At 36.7% G+C, this 18,050-nt stretch overlaps 1 protein-coding gene across 2 annotated transcripts; it reads right to left on the reverse strand.

Moving 5' to 3' along the window:
- Positions 1–302: 302 nt before the first annotated feature.
- csnk2a2b (casein kinase 2, alpha prime polypeptide b) lies at positions 303–14,305 on the reverse strand. Of its 2 annotated transcripts, XM_028449206.1 has the most exons (12): positions 13,447–14,305; positions 13,007–13,118; positions 8,634–8,735; positions 7,476–7,526; positions 7,318–7,377; positions 6,506–6,589; positions 4,234–4,344; positions 4,008–4,109; positions 3,178–3,278; positions 2,584–2,732; positions 1,656–1,739; positions 303–542 (listed from the first exon to the last, which is right to left on the reverse strand). In XM_028449206.1, the coding sequence occupies exons 1-11, from the start codon at positions 13,548–13,550 to the stop codon at positions 1,663–1,665; spliced, it is 1,053 nt and encodes a 350-aa protein (XP_028305007.1). In that variant the 5' UTR covers positions 13,551–14,305; the 3' UTR covers positions 303–542; positions 1,656–1,662. The 2 variants fall into 2 exon arrangements, with proteins under 2 accessions (XP_028305007.1, XP_028305008.1); XM_028449207.1 differs by lacking the exons at positions 7,318–7,377; positions 7,476–7,526.
- Positions 14,306–18,050: the final 3,745 nt, after the last annotated feature.

The raw sequence follows: 18,050 nt of genomic DNA on the forward strand, positions 1-18,050 counted from the left end.
ACGCAGATGCATTCATCTAAATAAAAATCATTTATTTTTTTCATTAATATTATATAATTCTCATCTATCTAGAGAGTCCACCATGCCACTTTCAGGTCTGGAGCAGTACTATGACACCTTACGGTCAGGAGAGGAGATGAGAGGAAACTAAAGTTTATGTGGAAGGGGTGGAACTTATATACGCTCACACTCCTGCTCATTCCCCATGCTGCTGAGAAAAAAAATGATTTATATAAAGGACTATTGGATGGACAAAAGAGGAGGAAGCTTTAAACTGTCTTTAAAAGTCCATTGGAGGGGGGGAGGGGCTATGAAGCTTATTGGGGAGGCTGTTGGACAGGGAACCAGTACAAGCCAATCACAGAGGAGGACAGTGTACAGTGTCTGCATCAGTATATGTGTGTGTGTGTGTATTCTCGTGTCCATCTGGGAGTGTGTAACAGGTAACAGTTACTTTGCTCCATTGTCACTGTACACTTGTCAAAGTTACGGTCACAACAGGGTACAAAGCTGAGGTAACAAATATTCTTCATCTTGAAATTCTGCAGAAGAAAAAAAAGTAGAAGAACAGTGAGTGATTCACTATAAAACAATCCCATTCACAATACATCTAGTGGATCTTTCACCTGCTTTGTCGTGTGTTTCACAATAGCATCACACAACTTGTACAACCCTGGTGCTCCTTTAAATCTACGTTTAGATTGTAGAAAAGGATTTTCCAAACATTATTTAAGCAAACATTGCAATTAGAGCCAGACCGATGTGGGATTTTAACACAGATGCCGATATATGAAATAAGAACATTGCTATACACAGGATAAATACTGTACATGAACACAAATTATGATTCAACATGAATAAGCAAAACACTAATAAATTAAAATAAGTAGCTTTAAATAGTGACAGTGTCAACATAAAGGGTGTAAAAGCCCCAATTTAATTTAATTTAATGAATTAAAGTAAAGCCACTGAGAAATAAGAAAAGGCAAACTTGTGTAAAGTATATTTAGAATAAAATGTGGAAAAATATTCAAAAATGAAATTAACATGGGTGCATTTAAAAAAGACAAAATGTAACCGTAAACAATGAATTAGCACGCACACTTTGAGAAGCACTGATGTAAGTAGAGGTGATTACACATTCAGATTCAGGTGTGTAGAAGGACAATGAGGTCACGGGGTAACAAAACACAACTTTTTAATTACATATCCAGTAGGACCAGATCATAAAACCTACAAGTTAACACAAGTCTGATTTTTCAACTGACATCATTAGAGCAAAGATATCCTGTTTTCTCGACCTTTTTACTCACCATGTCGTTTTCTAGCAAAATTCTATATCTTTGACGAATGGTGTTTCTCAGCTTTAAAGATGAACCATGTTCAACCTTTGAAAAGCTATGTTATAAACGTCCACTTAGGTAAAACATTTTATCACTATAAGACACTTTTTATGTGTTGACTGCAAGTCTTTCATGTTGCATCCTCTCCAACTCTGATAAACTTACTGCTCTCTACATTCTGACTGTATTGATCTTTAGAGCTGGTCCTTTTGCTCCAAAAAGCTGATAAAAAAGTGACATTTGGTGTTTGCTACAATGATATCAAATCTATGATATGTTATTGAATTAATAAGGAGTTTATGAAACCCTCACCTGTGTTTCATCGTGCTGTAGTATTGCCACTGGATACCATGTTGTTTTCTGAGTTTGACAAAGACTGTTCTTTTACTACAGGGTCTGTTGGAGAAAAAGCCATTAGTTACTTTTAAGGTTTCCCATTTCTCTGTAACACAAAGCCTTAAAGCATGAAGACCAGAAAACAGCTCCATCTTCTCACCACTTTTCTTTTAAAGGTGAGGCATGATGAAAAAAAAACACTTTATAATGGTTTTGCTACAGTGATATACACCTCTTTAGCCTCATTCAGAGGGCCAAAGATGAAAAAGTTCTATTTCCTCCCTCCCTTGTTTAATCCACATTTTGTAAAAAGTCAGCTCCAAACACGCGAGTTGGATTTTACCCGTCCCGGAACTCTTCATTTCGCCTTTAAGATCTGACGTCTTTGTGACACTATGCAACACAGCGGTTGGACAAACAGCGGACTATCACCTTGAATGGACTATTCTTGTAATCACTAGACGAGATAATGACAAGAAAGCGACTGAGCAGCTCTGGTAAGCGTTCAAAGTGCTTAAACTCCTCTGCTGCTGCTCTGTCTCTGCAGACAGCTACTGCTGGTGCGCAGTGCACACACTTCAAGAAACAGTGTTTTTCTGACTCACAATCATAATAGCCGCTTAAATGGCTATGTGTTTTACTGTAATGTGCAGTTTTTTGGCTGAAAACAAGAACAAGTGTGTGGATAGCCTCTACAGACACGCCTACTCATGAATAGGCATAAGTAGGCCGCAAATCAGCCTGTTTTTAGAATTGCTAAAAACTCAAGAAAACAAGCAAGTTTGGGAAAATCAACCTCAAATACTATGTTGCTGTGGTTCTTAGAACAAATGGAGATGGGTGAAAAATAGCATAATACTGGACCTTTAATACTAAGCCTGTGAAGGTTGTGTGTGATGCTTACAGAAGTAGGGGTGCTCCATGGCTTCTGTGGCGGTCAGTCTCTGTTGATGGTCGTAGCGTAGCAGCTTGTCTAGCAGGTCCAGAGCCTCAGGACTAACCAGGTGCTGGTTCTCTGTCTGCACAAACTGTTCCCAGCGCTTCCTGCTCTGTCTGCAGCAAAATAAATCATGTAAATAACACTGAGAATGGGAATTGTGTGCATTTTATTCAGCAAAACCAGGATATTATTAGCAAGAAAATTGATTCTAAAAGAGTTCTTTAAATTATGGTGTGAAATCTTTTGGCAATCATTGCCCAAATTAAATAAAAGTTTGATTTTTGCCAAAAGGTGGCACTAAAGAGGAGACTTTGATCATAGTCATTATAAACGCACTTCACACGGTGAGTGAAACACAATAATCTGAAACATAGTGAGTTTAATGCAATTGTTTTAAAGGACGGCTACATATTTACACATTTTATTTCTAATTTCCTTTGCAATAAATAATAAATTGAATTAAAAACAGCTTTTTTTCTCACAGTGAAACTGTTTTTTGTTTTTTTTTAACCATTTCACTTTAATGTTATCATTTATTAGATTTTGAAGGGGACTTACTGTCCTAGCAGGTCTTTAAAGCGTGGGTCCAGCTCGATGTGGTATTTTCGCAGGTAGCCAAACAGCTCGTCCGTCCCTAGGACTTTGGCAATTCGCACCAGCTAGGAATAAAAACAAAAAGAACAGAGGAAAAAAGTCATTGTGCTGCTATTAGATGTTTGCTTTTGCAATGTATGTGCTGGAAAGGAGCCTCATTTATTTCTGTAGTTACACTGAAAATTTGCAATGTGATTAAGCATTGAATAAAGAAAGCCAGGGTACAGAATCTTAACTCACTAACTGCCATTGACGCGTATATTCGTCATTTCAAATTCGAACATTCACTGCCATTGACAAGTTTATTTGGCCAAAATACAGTAAGAAAACCATTCAACTCTGACCTAGATAGCAAAATAATAATACTTTTGCCATCAAAAGCCAGTCTCAGTGTTGTTTTTGTAGTTTATAGAAGGAAACCAATGTTGAGGTGTCCCTAAACAAAAGAAAAAAAAATTGCTTAAAATTCACTCAAAAAGGCTGTTTTCTCAGCTTTTTGCTTTGAAACTGGCGATTTTGTACAAAACTTGCTCTATTCAAAATTCAACTGCTGATTATGGAAGAGCAAAACAAGCTAGAAACCAATTTTTTTCAGATGAAAGTAGAGACTTTAATCTGTCAGAATATGGTGTCAGATGTCAGATGGTCACAATACAAAATATTCTGTGGGCCTTTAAAAAAAAAAAGAGTCAAAATGCTCTAAAACGGCTGGTAGTGAAGGGAGTAGCCGTTTTGAAAATGGCTGGCAGTGAATGAGTTAAGCACGACCACATGTTCCAGTGTGTGAGAATTACCTGGTCATAGTTGTCTTGTCCGTGGAAAAACGGTTCTTTCTGAAAGATCATACTGGCCAGCATACAGCCCAGACTCCACATGTCTAAGCTGTAATCATACATCTGAGCACAGAGTCATCAGCAGCGTTAGAAACGACCGGAGGACTTCAGGATTGAGACGTGTCTGACTTTGTCATAGTGTGTGTTTGTGTGTGTGTGTGTGTGTGTGTGTGTGTGTGTGTGTTACCTGGTAGTCCACCAACAGCTCCGGGCCTTTGAAGTACCTGGAGGCTACTCGGACGTTGTACTCCTGGGATGGATGGTAAAACTCTGCCAATCCCCAGTCTATGAGGCGCAGCTGAGGAAACATGAGGGGTGGGAATCTTCTATTACAACTTTAGGGACCGCGATTCAAATAGATTTCTCACAGTCACCACTGATGAATGACCGACTTTAAAAACATTGCATTATTGTATTTATTTACTTTCAACTTATATATATATAATCTATCTTTGTAATTTTATGGGTCTCCAATATCTATTACTTTGTTTGACTCCATGTTTCACACTATAGTTGATATTATTCCTGTTATTGCCATCATTGGTACTGTTATCAGTTTTCTTTTGTTTTGGTTTATCCCTCATCCTGTTTTGTTTTTTTTGAGCATGTAATTACTGTACCAAATGTGGAAAACGTTCATTAAAGGTACAGTAGGTAATTTCCTCCAAATACACTTTTTAAGTTTTTGGTTTAAAATTTCTTTATGTCCTGACAGAAATTAGGATCTTATGGCCTCAGAGAATGCTACATTGAAAATCATGCTGGCTTTCAAAAATTACCTGCCCTCCCTTTATTTGAGTGCCAAAAATGTGTAATAAAATGTTTTGGAAAAAAATAAAAAAATAAAATATTGCATTGAGCAACATGAGACAAATTGACCTTTTTTACCTTTTACCTACTAAATCAGCAGCTCAACCATTGCACCTTTAAAATATATGTTAGCATTCCTTTTATTATTATTAGTATTATTTTGTGCAACTTACATTGAAATAAACGATTAATGGAAGTGTATGCATCACTTAACGATTACTCTGTGAGAATGACGGTGCGTTGATTATTTCTCCCGACCCTAGAAAACATCACAGCTGCTGCTTTGTGACCGTGAGCGTGAACAATTTTCAGCTCCAACCTCACATCAACTCTGATTTCAACACATCCTACAGAGTTGTTATTTACATGTTAATCTGCTGCCACCTACTGGTTGTCACAGCAACGTTTTCTGATCCTCAGAACATCTTCCCTTTACTTTATTCAGACTATGGCTACAAGTAAACTTACTAACAATTCCATGTATATCTAATATTTAAAATTCAAGTTTGCCATTAAAAAAAAAAAAAACAATCATTATCTCAACTGTTATGTGTGTAATTTACAAACTACTCTATCGTTGTAGTTTCAGATGAAACCTTTGCCATTGCATCCACGCTAATCGTCACATGTGCTAATTTTAGGATGTAATAGCACAGCAGCATTTGTCAAAATATCCTTAACATGTGTTGGTTAGTAACATTTATTAAGACTTGCTTAACAGGCAAATTCATTACTAATTAAGTTAAGTTGAAAAAGTCTGTTTGGGGTCATAAAAACAATCTAGCAAATTTAACGACTCTTATGCAATTGTGCAAGAGATTTTTTTATATAATTAAAGAACTGAATGTTTAATACTTGAATGATCAGGCACAAATACACAGAAAAAGGGAATTTGATATACCACATTTCATTAAATGATTCCATTTACACATAAAAATAAATAGATTTTTTTTTTTTTTAAATAATTGAGGAAAAATATAAAACACTGAAGCAAACATCTGAACAGGAAAATTCTTATAATTAATTCCATACATTTTTCAAAATATGAAAATAGATTTAGCAATAAAATATCTAATAACACCGATGAACAACAGTAAAAAATGTTTGCTTTGGAAAAATGCCGCCAAACTAAATCTCATTAAATGAGTTAAAGTAATTTTCTTTTTTTTTTTTTTTTCACAGCAGAGTGAGTTCATGTAGATCTTGTTGGGTTATTTTTCTTACTATGAACTTTATATTTTGTTAAAGCGCACTGAGATGACTTTGTTGTAATTTGCGCTATATAAATAAAGTTGAGTTGATTAAAATCTACATTATGCTTTATTTTGGAAAATAACACTAAAAGATACTTGCATCCTGCCCAGAATCGAGATCGCTTCAAAATGAATTATTTATTCATTTAAAAATTGGACACCAAACTCCTCAATGCATAAAAGCCTACGCTAATGCGACACAAGCTCCTTTTCCAAAACGGAAAACCCACAGCGACAGTGACAGAGGCTGAGAGAAAATAAGCAAGTGTGTGAAAGAGAAAACGAGGCAGAAATAGCAGAGTGAAAGACGACATGCTGAGAGGGAGTGTGGGCGTGTGAAGCCACAAAAACAAATACGTTTAAAAAAAAAAAAAAACTATATAAAGCACCACCTACCTTTCTTAACTGATGGTCGATCATCACATTGTGAGGTTTGACATCGCGGTGCATGATTCCCATACTGTGACAGTAGTCCAGAGCCTTACACACACACAAAGATAGATGTCAGTCTGCAACACAGTCTGACTGGGAGAATTTTAATAAGTTTTAATCAGATGTAGTGAAAATGTTCAATATAAAAGCCTTAATTCAGCCTTTTTATTAGAAGCTCTGATTCTTTACTGGAAATCAAAAATCGATTAACGAAGGGACTCGTTTTTTTTTTTTTTTTTTTTAAAGACAATGAAAAGGAAGCAAACAAGGGGAAAGTGTAGTGAGATGGAAAAATGAAAAAGCTTCTAAAAAAACACATTATACACTTCAACAAGCTACCAATTGATTTGACACTCGTCAACTAACCCAAAAGCTCCCGTCAACACATGCTTAACTTCCCTGTTAATTATTCCTTCCATATTCTGGGAACTCTTCGTTTAGTCTTTTCCATCTTTAAGCTTTCTTCTTCTTCTTTTTTTTTTTTTTTTTAAACATACTGTACTGCACTTCATCTTCTCCTTACTCACTGTCCAGCTTCTTACACAGCACAGCAAACATCTTTCCCTCACTAGTGCACTCGAAAACACAAAAAAAGCCCTCCTTTTTTCAACTCCCACAATCTCTAAAAAAATATAAAAAATGCTGATTTCTGTCTCTAATTGTACCAATGTGAATCACTCATGCAAAAGTATGAAATAGTAATGCTAATTCTTGTGTTTTCTTCACTGTAGATTACACTGTGTGGTAAATGTATACATGATGAGCTTCAGTCTCACCTTCAGTAGTTCAAACATATAGAAACGAATATCATAATCTGTCAATTTCTGGTACAATTCCTGCAAGGAAACAAAGATTGTGTCAGAGTGAATTAGAACAAGACCGCACTGAATATTCATTGAGCTTTTTTAAACATGTGGATAGGTGATCATTTTACCTTAAAATCTGTGTTATTAATGCATTCAAAAACAAGCGCTGGAGTCCTGGACTGTACAGCCGATCACAGGGAGAAACAGGAAAAAAAAGGCAGAGTCACAATAATATCAGCCAAAAACAAAGAGAGGTCCATTTTGTCTAGTGTTTAAAACAAATCATCAATACTGTAAATAAACATAAATGAACGTATTAGTGTTCAAATTGAACTAATTAAAAATCCCTCTCTAAATACTTTGAGATTTTTTTTCCAGGAATTTCAAAATGTCAAAAAGTAAAGAAAATATGCTATTGATGAACATTCACAATAATGTTAATTATTTATAGTTGCACTTGGATTTCATGTACAACAAAGCATTGTAGGTTAGTTGCAGGGGCGAAATAAAAAAAAAGCAGCTCAGTTTAAAGGATATATATTGAACAAAGCTTGTACAAAGTGACACTTGTTCTTCCAGTCCTGTCGTCTCGCAGCAACAACTCATTACACTTTCTTTTTTTTCTCCAACACGGTTTCCAACAGCAAACACGAGCTGTTTGAAAACCTGTTTTCTCCTCATCAAGCAAGAAACGTGTAAATCAGGGTTTAATTATGTTTTGATAATATTCAAAATTGTAATAATTACAAAAATAATGATGTTACAGCTGGGTTTCGATTCAGATTTCCCAACTGACTTTAATTTGATTCATAAGGGCACGATTCTATTTGATTTGTGTTTTAATTTAATTTTTCTTCTGGTTAATGATGTTTCAGTCATATTAACATATTTACTTGAATATGGAAGCGATTCCCTGAGATCTCATGCTGTAAATAATAGAAACTATCCAACTTGGGGCAATATTAAAAGTATTAATGTTTACATTAGGAATTGAGCCCACAGCACTCCATTACACACATGGTAGAAAAGATGTATTAATAAATCATCTATTTTTGGATTTTATAACTCAATATGGGGCCTCAATAAAATAATTTTAATCAATCGATTTTTAAAAACATTTCTTACACAGCCCTAATTGACTTGCATGTGGAAGCATTGCTTCTGATTAACTCTCGGCTGTTCTGTATTCTTTGGTCAATCACCTTTTTCTACACAGTTCTTCAACTATTTCATCTCTTAAGATTTACATCCAGCACTATAAGATCTGAGCAAACTCATGGCCTTACCACGGGGTCTTTAACCGTGTCAACCAGTCGGATGATATTGGTCCCCCCTCGCAGGTTTTCCAAGATCTTGATCTCTCTTTTGATCTTCTTTTTCTTGACAGGCTGATTAAAAAAAAAAAAAAAAAAAAAAACAAGCAGAAAGATGCAGATGATGCAGACTTGTCCTTTTGCACATTATCAGGATTTTTCTTAAAACCAGAAGAAAAGAAAAACCACATCAAGATTCATGTGGGCGAGCCGTCTCCTCCTCTGATCCTAAACCTGCTGATTCAGCTATACCCGTGGATGTTCCCCTCAGCTGTGCATCAGCCTCACTTTAAGGTCTGCATGTAAAGCTGGCATCTATTCAATTATAATCATTACATTTATTCTTTAAAGGCTCATTCAAATGAATAAAACCTGTGCTGCAACAAGGAGAACCTACTGCACGGTCTTGTTAGGTAAAGGCAATTTAAGGTGTCCAGCACATTTCATACAAAAGGAAACATAAAAAAAAAATAATAAAAAAAAAAAAAAAAAAAATCACATAAAAATACTTTAAGGAGAATTTAATTTGGTAGGTGAAAACAACTGTCAAGGAAATCCTACATTCAGGAAGCTAAAACTATTTCATTACATCCATTTAGGACTGCAAAAATGGTAATCTCAATTATTTTGATCAATATCGTTATCATGATTATAATCACAATTATTTATCATATTAGGAAAAAATCTGGTTTTATTACACTAGTTTTAAACAAACATAATGTGTACAGTTCACAGTGCAAAATGAAGCTTGAATGAAAACAATACTGAAAAATATAACCCAAAAATCTAAAATGTTTTAAAGGCTGACAAAATAAACACATTATTATAGAGTGCAGACCCCATATTTTAAATGTAAATATTGCAGACGATCAGATTAATTTAATCGTGGCAACCAAAATCGTGACCACGATTAAAACTCGATTAATTGTGCAGCCCTACATCTATTACATCAGTGACGTGGCTTTGGAAATAATTCTGAGCTTACAAGTATCACAGTTTTAGAAGTGAAAAAAATCTTAGGTTGTAAGAGGAGTGTAATCATCCTGCATTTAAAATGTAATAACCATCTATGACTATTTAATTGTTGCAGAATATTTCAAAGCTGCACATCTTCATCCTAGTGGCATAGACTTTCATTTCCCACAGGGATTTCCAAAAGTAGCAGAAGGGAAGCATTCACCGTTTTAACAGCAGGGCTGCAATTAGTGCAAGCTCAGCAATTACATGCTGACCTACAGCCAAGCGGCAACAACTGTCCAACCAATGATTTAGTCCATCAATCTGAAAGGCTAAAGGTCACGAGTGAAAAGTTCTTCCTTCTCTGAAACAAATGCCATATTATTACTAGCCATCGCCAAATTTCCATTCATCTATGTCCAAGGTGTGTTTTTAACATAATAAATAAACATTATTAAGTTAGTGATGAATTAAGAAATCTGGAAACCTGAAAAATTTAAACATTACAATTTCAGAAGAAAAAATAAATAAATAAATAAATCAATAATTATAAAAAAGTTATTACACATTATGCTTTCATGACTAATTACTAAAGACCTTTGTTTTATCAAGTGTTTAAAATAATCTCAATTCTTATGAGATGTTTAAAGCTTTATGAATCCATGTCAGTTATTGTAGGAAGCAGCAACACAAACTAGGGACGTCCCGATACAACTTTTTCAATTCTGATACGATACAGATATTACAGCCTTGAGTATTGTCCGATACCAAAACGATATCGGCACAAATCTTACATACTTTCATCACTTATTTTGTAGTGCGGAATGTTAAAACAAAGGCTTGATAAAGTGATGTTACTCATACAGAGAACAATAGTCAAGTTCATTTCAGTTATTTTTTACTGTCAGTATATGGTGGGAACAACTGAGGGCAGGAACAAAAACAACAAAAACTTATCGGAGGGCTTATATCGGAGATTTTAGATGCAGTCCGATAAAATCAGATATTTGTTTTCTGGCTGACATCGGACCGATGTCCGATATTAATATCACGTACTGTGACTGAATTTAAAAATCAACCAAGTTAAAGCTGCAGTATGCAGAATCGTGAGGTGCTCCACCCTCCCCGTGGAACTATTTGCGACTGTTTTCTCTATAGAAACTAATAACAAATGTAGGGACTTTAACTTGTGCTCTGGAGAGTTTACTGATGTTTTAGAGACATTAAAGCACGTATCACTCACTGCTGTGAGGCTCAGAGTCGCTCCTCTCACAAAAGCAGAAGCTCCTCCGCCTCCTGATCTCAGCTGATATGAGCAGACACACCCTCCACACTGTTCTTTCCACCTTAGATCATTTTTAATAAGATATTTCCTTTTTGGGAAAAAAAAAAAACTCTCCTCTTCTTCTCTTTTTTTTTCTCTTTATTATTAGTTTATTTATTGATTTACTGTATTTCCTTTCTTCCTCTTACTTCTTAATGGTCTTAAGCCTTGGCTGCATTCTGTGGGGATGCATGGGAAGGTGTGGGGAGGGAACAATGGCTACTCATTGTGACCGACCACATGCAGTAGGTAAATGTACAGAATTGATAACTGTTTCCTGTACCTATTGTATAAACTAGTAAGAAAATTAATGACAAAAAATAAAATAAGTTATTCCGTCTGTTCTCACTCTCTCTCTCTGACATGGGACGAACTGCGCTGACTGAAAGCGGATCGCGCGCATTCTGCTGCGGCTGCACACGGCGACTCCGCTGAGTCCACCGTTCCTCCTGAACACCTTTGTGCCTTTTATTCTGTTGCTTCTCCACCTCGGTCTCCCTTTTCCTCTTGCTATGCCATGTAACCGCTGAGCCAAAAGCCACATGAAAGACTTCAGCTGAAATATAACTCCATGGGTCTTTCACTACTCTCAGATCCAGAACGCGCATTGACTTTTGACGAGCAGCTCGAGCAGCCAATAGTAATGTTTAAAACAGCTCATGGGATCGCCCTGTTGGTAGAAAGATCTCTGATTAGCTGAAGTCTAGCGTCACGTTCCTGTATTTCTGAAGCTCATTTACAAAGCCAGTAGAAGGAGCAGAGATTCACTGTCCACTAGAACACTTTGGATTACAATATGCAATACAATATAATAAGATGATTATGGATTTTTCACCAAATATATCCAAAAAAAAAAAAAAAAACTTACAAACTGCAGCTTTAAAATAAGATAGAAAATGCATTTAGCAGAGGATTACTTATCAAACAGAAAAAAAGTGCAACATTTAACAAAAGGCCAAAAGTCGAGTCCATATCTGGTATTGTGCAGTGCATCATGGACCAGAATAATCATGGGAAAACACGCAAATTCCACAAAGAAAGGTCCCAGGTTCACCACAAAAGACAAACCCAAGGCCTTTTTTTTGCTGAGTAAATAATATGCAAACCACTACAGCACCTCTGCAGAGAGTTCCTCTATAGATATAGGAGAAGAATTTGCCTAGAATAAATTCCTCTAAACTACATTTATTGATCCCCCATAACTGCCTTATGTGAACACACAAAAACAAATTCTCATTTGAATAAAATGTGTTAGGTTCTTGTGACAATGGCTATTTTCTATTACATTAAAATAAAACTCAATTAATTTCGACTGGTTGGGTGGATACAGAGGATGCTGAGGGTTTTAGAGTGGGCTGACATTTAGGCAGCCTTCACAGGAGGACAGAGACATTCTTTAATTATTATCATGAAACAACATCACTGATTGGGCCACGGCAGTAAAGGCGTAGGGACGTGCGAGCTGCACATCTAACCCTGTACGACAGGGGTCTCAAACTCATTTTAGTTCAGGGACCAAATACAGAGCACTTTGATCTCAAGTGGACCACAGATTTTATTCAGAAAAACTGTGTGCCCTAGTTTGCATTTCTACATATACATAAATAACAAAATATGTAAAAAACCAACCATATCAAGCAAGCAATAAGTGACATACTGTACATATATTAGTCCCAACAGGAACTTTGCTTTACATTTCCTAGATTTAGTGACCAATTCCTATTTAATTAAGGGAAATATGTCATATTTTGAGGAAAAGTTACAGATTTTGTAAGAATTAGGAGTCATTTAAAATGACTGCAATCATGTGATATAAACACCGTGAAAACTGTGAACCCCTGCAAATATTGTTGAGTTTCATTTACACACTGATATATTTTTATTTCTTTCTCCTTCGGGTCGAATACGGCCCCTGGGCCATGAGTTTGATACATGTGCTGTACCAGGAGGGTTGGAATACATCAGATTACAGGATTAGTGTAAATAAACTAAAAAAAAATAATTAAATAAAGCACTGCTTGAAAACCTAAAACTGTATAATGACCAAATGCTTTATTGTTCTTACCTTGAGAATCTTCACCACCACCTTCTCATTGTTGGTGATGTTGATCGCCTCGAAGACTTCACTGTACTTCCCTCTGCCGAGCTTTCGAACCAGCTGGTAGTCCTCCTGGTTGCTATGGGGATCAGAGAGGAAAAACAGTGTGAGTTTGTGTGTGTGTGAGAAAGAGGGAAAATGTTTTCAGCTCCAGCAATGTAATTAAGTCACTGAGATCTAAGCCTGTGCTGTGGGGGGTGAGTTTCTGCTTCTGATCTGTGAGCAAAAATGTTACAGTTTAAGCCAAGTGAGGACAGGGATGGAGGGAAGATGGAGAAGGTGAAAAACATTGTTTGATCACAGCCTCACAGGTAGATGTCGATGAGTAAACACAGACTGACACGTTTTCATTTTTCAGGTGATATATTCTCTGATTTGGTCATCGTGTATGAATTTAAAGTTCTTACTTCCAGTTGGGTACGTGGGCCTCGTAGTCCCAGTATTCCCGGGTCTTCAGTGTATTGACGTCTGCGTACACACGGGACTTGCTACCAGCCACCGGACCCGGCATGGCGAGTACCGGAGGCCCGGGGGGCGCGGTGGGCTGGAGTCTGGGAAATCTACCGGAGTATGGATGACGGAGCTGCTGGAGGAAGAGTGGGAGATGTGTGCTAAGTGGGCGAATGGAGAAGATGATGCAGTAGATTTTCCCCAGAGTAGCAGAAAGAATAATGATGGAATCCACTGATGTCCACCGAAGGATGCCGCAGTCCGTCGCCGAGCAGCTCTCCTGAATCGGACTGTTATCGTAGATTATTAATAACGGGTATTACACACAGCATCAGAGAGTCCATGCAGGGAGGAGAGAAGCCTCCAACATCCACGGGAGAAGGTGGTTGTTGGTGGTCTGTGTTCAGGGTAAAAAGTCTGAGACTCACAGGCAACAAATCAAAGTGAAGATGAGCTTCCAACGCTGACGGACGGCCGTCAAACTCGGACCGTCCTCGGCGGTGTAATAACAGTTATCTATCGGTGTCAGTCTGGGGGAGGAGCGGTGGACGGATCGATGCTGTCAGCTAATGTTAGCCAGCGATGCTACTGCGCACCGACCGGGAGCACCGGGCTCCGTGCATCACCACCGGTGGAGCCCGCCTCGGGTGCTGACCGGCAGCTGTGCTGAGGCTATTAGCGACAACCGAGAAGACCCCGGTTATCGGACGTAGAAAAGAGAAGACCCGGGGATAGGAAGGAGTTTCTGCAACAGCCACAGACCTCCCGCCTGGGAGCGGAGGGGAAGCGGAGTGCGACTGAGGGAACAGCCCGGATGTAAATGTGACTCTGCCGGGGTGAGGAGCGCGAGAGCGACCCTTTAAAGTGACACAGGAACCACAGCGCCCCCTGCGGACAGAGAGGTCAACCTGCATACGAGGATTGGGATAGAACGATGCAACTTCATTTATCATTTAGTATGCAAATTTTATGGCGGGAAAAAAACTAAAAATTAATAGGCATTCTTTAGTGTTGTTTGTTGCTGCTGCTGTAGCTACTAAAAAAACTGCACCTGGAACATTTAGAGTCAGTTGAAAATCAATATTAAAAAAAAAATGAATCATTGTGTACATGAAACTCAATATTTGCAGCGGCTCACACTAGTTTTCCTGGTGCTTATATCACATGATTGCTGGTGGTCATTTTTACTGTGAAACAAATACTCAAAATTCTTACAAATTCTTTTAATTTTCTTCAAATTACATAACATTTTCCTTAACTAAACAGAAATTGGTCACAAATATAAAAACTTTAAAGTGAAGACGCTGTAGGGACTGTTATCAATATTGCTCGTATATTGTCGCTTTTTTACATATTTAGTATTTTATGTATACGTACAAGTGCAAACTATGGCACGTAATTTTGAAATCACTAGTTTTCTCACATAAAATCCGTGGCCCTCTTGATCTCGAAATGCTCTGTATTTGGCCCCTAAACTACAATGAGTTTGACACCACTGAACTAGAAAAACCAGGAACTCAAAAATCAGGATCTGAAGAGAATCATGTGCCCGTCATGCGTCAGGTTTAAAAATCAAAATGATTTTATTTGTTAGTGCTGTGTAATTGAGTGCTACACACAGACATACAGATAATCTTAGCATGAATGTACATATACGATATGTGGTTTCCAGAAACATTTTTTTCCTCTTTTCAACATCATTCACATAAACTACAGTACAGTTTGAAAAAAAAAAAATTAATTAAAAAAACAAAAACAAAAAAAAACAAAGCAGTTATAGGAAGGAACAGAAGTGGAAGAATGGGCACCAGATCCCAGGGACAGAAACACAGGAACTAACACAGCAAGCATGCAGAGGGTTCAGGAGTCACCAGGGTCTGACATGGTCATTTATGGCAACAACAAAAATAAATAATAATAATTAAAAAAGAGGTCCAAGAATGGATTTACTGGTGCCGGTCTTTGAGGTTTTTGCATTTGTTTGCCTGTAGATTGCTAGGTTACTGAACCTGTGCTTTTCCCTTCTCATTGCTTGTCAGACATGATACATTATGTTTAAAGCCACCAACTGACAGGAATTTAACAAATATGTGAAGCTCTCCTCAATGATACAACTATTTTAGCCAAAAAAAAAAAACCCATAATGGATCCCCATAGAAACCCAATGCTAGTCTGGACTGGAATTTATCTTTGACCCTGGAAAAAAACAACCAAATGCATCTTTTCACAATTTGCCAGCAGCACTAAAAAGTAGCATAAAAGTAGTAAACATATTTTACCTAAACATATTCAATTGGCTTTCCTGCAGTGTTCCACTATAGGGAGTAGTTTGCACATGTCATGATTTTATACATCAAAGGGAAGCTGATGCACGTAATCAGATTTCAATAATAGAAAAAAGTAACCCCATACCTCATCCATTCCTTTTTACAAAGTATAAAACGCATTACTTCAATCTTCCAAAGAACAGCTGCTTTTACGTCAAGTGCCATTGAAATGAAGATATTTCCAGCACGCCAAATTAGAGTTGTAGAAAAATAAGCTGAGGTAGGTGAGAAATGCCACAGCCATCCTTTAAGTATATGCAAGGTTGTTTTGCTGCACCTGAAGCCTGCACATGTAACAATAATGTGTCAGCACCAGTGGAGTGTTCAAGTGCCAGAATTTCTGACAATGAACCCAATCATTTCTGATGCTTTTGCCATATCACTTTGGTTTTCTTGTTGATGGTTAATATTCCAATTTTTTTTTTTCTTTGCAAATGTTACTATCAAATAATGTTTGTGTTCAAACTGTAATTTTCTCCCCCAAAAAATACATTAAAAAAAAAAAAAAATTAAAAAAACAAACCTGAAAGCCCTGGTTTCTCCCTTCAATAGCATACATATTTATATTAGTTTAAATTATATGTATATAAAACATTTGTAAAATCTCAACTAAACATAAAGTACTTAATATAAATATTGTAATGCCAGATTTATAAACTAAAAGAATGTGATAGCCGATAGATCCAACCAAAGAGGATGGTGAATAATATAAAGGCAGTATATATTTAATTAAAAAAAAAAAAAAAAAAAAAAAAAAAAAGAAAAGGCAAACGGCATGGAGAGACTGGGCATGCTTTAAGGCTTGGAAATAACTAAATTAATAGATAGAAAGAAAAAAAAGGAGCTTCCATTGTCTTAATTTGCAACAAACTTTTCAATACTGCACTCAGACAACAATTTGAAAAACAGGTAGGCAGGTAGGCAAGACAGATGGGAAAAAAACCCTAAAGATTCAGGGCTAACACAAAAACCTTCAGCTGGTCCAGATTTCTTCTACAAAACTAGAATCTCAAAGCATTCAAAGACGCGTCATTCATTCATTCCTTTGTTATAAACCTGTCACAACACATTCTGGAAAAGGAAGACAACAATACACAAATAAAAGAAGCTCACCCAAATACAAAGACGCATGTCTGTCGAAGTAGCTCTACTACACTTCCCTGTTTGACAGAAGACCGCCATACATTCACACACTCATATCTCTCTGAGAAAACCCCACAACAACTGGCACAATCACTTACATCCACTATAAAAACAATTCAAAATAAAAAAAGGACATTTGTTAAAGACGTTTCATGTGGTTAAAAAGTAGCGAGAATACAAAAAACAGTTCATTTCTTTGAAAGACGAGTGCAAAAACCAACCTAGCAAAAATACACACCAGAGTATGTACAGGATGAGAAAAGAGGTTCAACTTCATTTCTTATGGTACACAAGTCAAAAGCTGCGCTGCTGAATGCATGAAGAGGATTGAAAACAAAACAAAATAAAGATAAATGGTTAAACAGATCATTAGGCACTGACTGATGGTCGGACAGGCTGCAGTAGTTACAGGACACGGCTTCATTTTAGAATGGTGCTTTCCCACGACTTGGTTCTGACTCTACCCGATTCACCTTTGATGTTGTTTTGATGTTTTCTTGGTCATTTTCTATCTGTATCGATGCTTTCTGAAACTGCTGTGGTGTTTGCACTTTAGAGAAACAAAGAAGTCAACAAAGTGATGTACTGGATTATTGGAATGTAGCTGATTTACACTGATTTAAACACTAGTGACTGTTAGGGTGTTGTTTAGTAAATATGATGCAATGAAAATCCTCTCTGAACAGTCAGCAGAAATTATGCCTTCACATCAGAAATTGGTACCCGATATTAACAGGAAGTATTAAACAAGTTGGTACCAAAACACATGGTTAGTCGAGTCAGTAGCAAATAGTGGAAATGCCTCATTAGACACTTATCTATTAAAAATAGTGAATAAAACACTCTGAATATTCCTGAAATGAAACAGAAGAAAAAAAAATGTGGTGAAAAGTTTGCACCTACATCTATTTTTTTCACTGTATTTTATGTGTTTCTGCATGGTTAGTAAACAAATTTCTAATGTGCCAAACATCACGTCAATGTAATTACTAAAGAGTTTCAACCTGAATATAAATCCAGTAGGGGAAAAAGTTTTTGGACATTTATAAATATAAGATAATAAAAACAAGTAGCATAGTTTTTTTTCGTAT

This window comes from Gouania willdenowi, chromosome 6 (genome assembly GCF_900634775.1).
Source record: "Gouania willdenowi chromosome 6, fGouWil2.1, whole genome shotgun sequence".
Classification (NCBI taxonomy): domain Eukaryota; kingdom Metazoa; phylum Chordata; class Actinopteri; order Blenniiformes; family Gobiesocidae; genus Gouania; species Gouania willdenowi.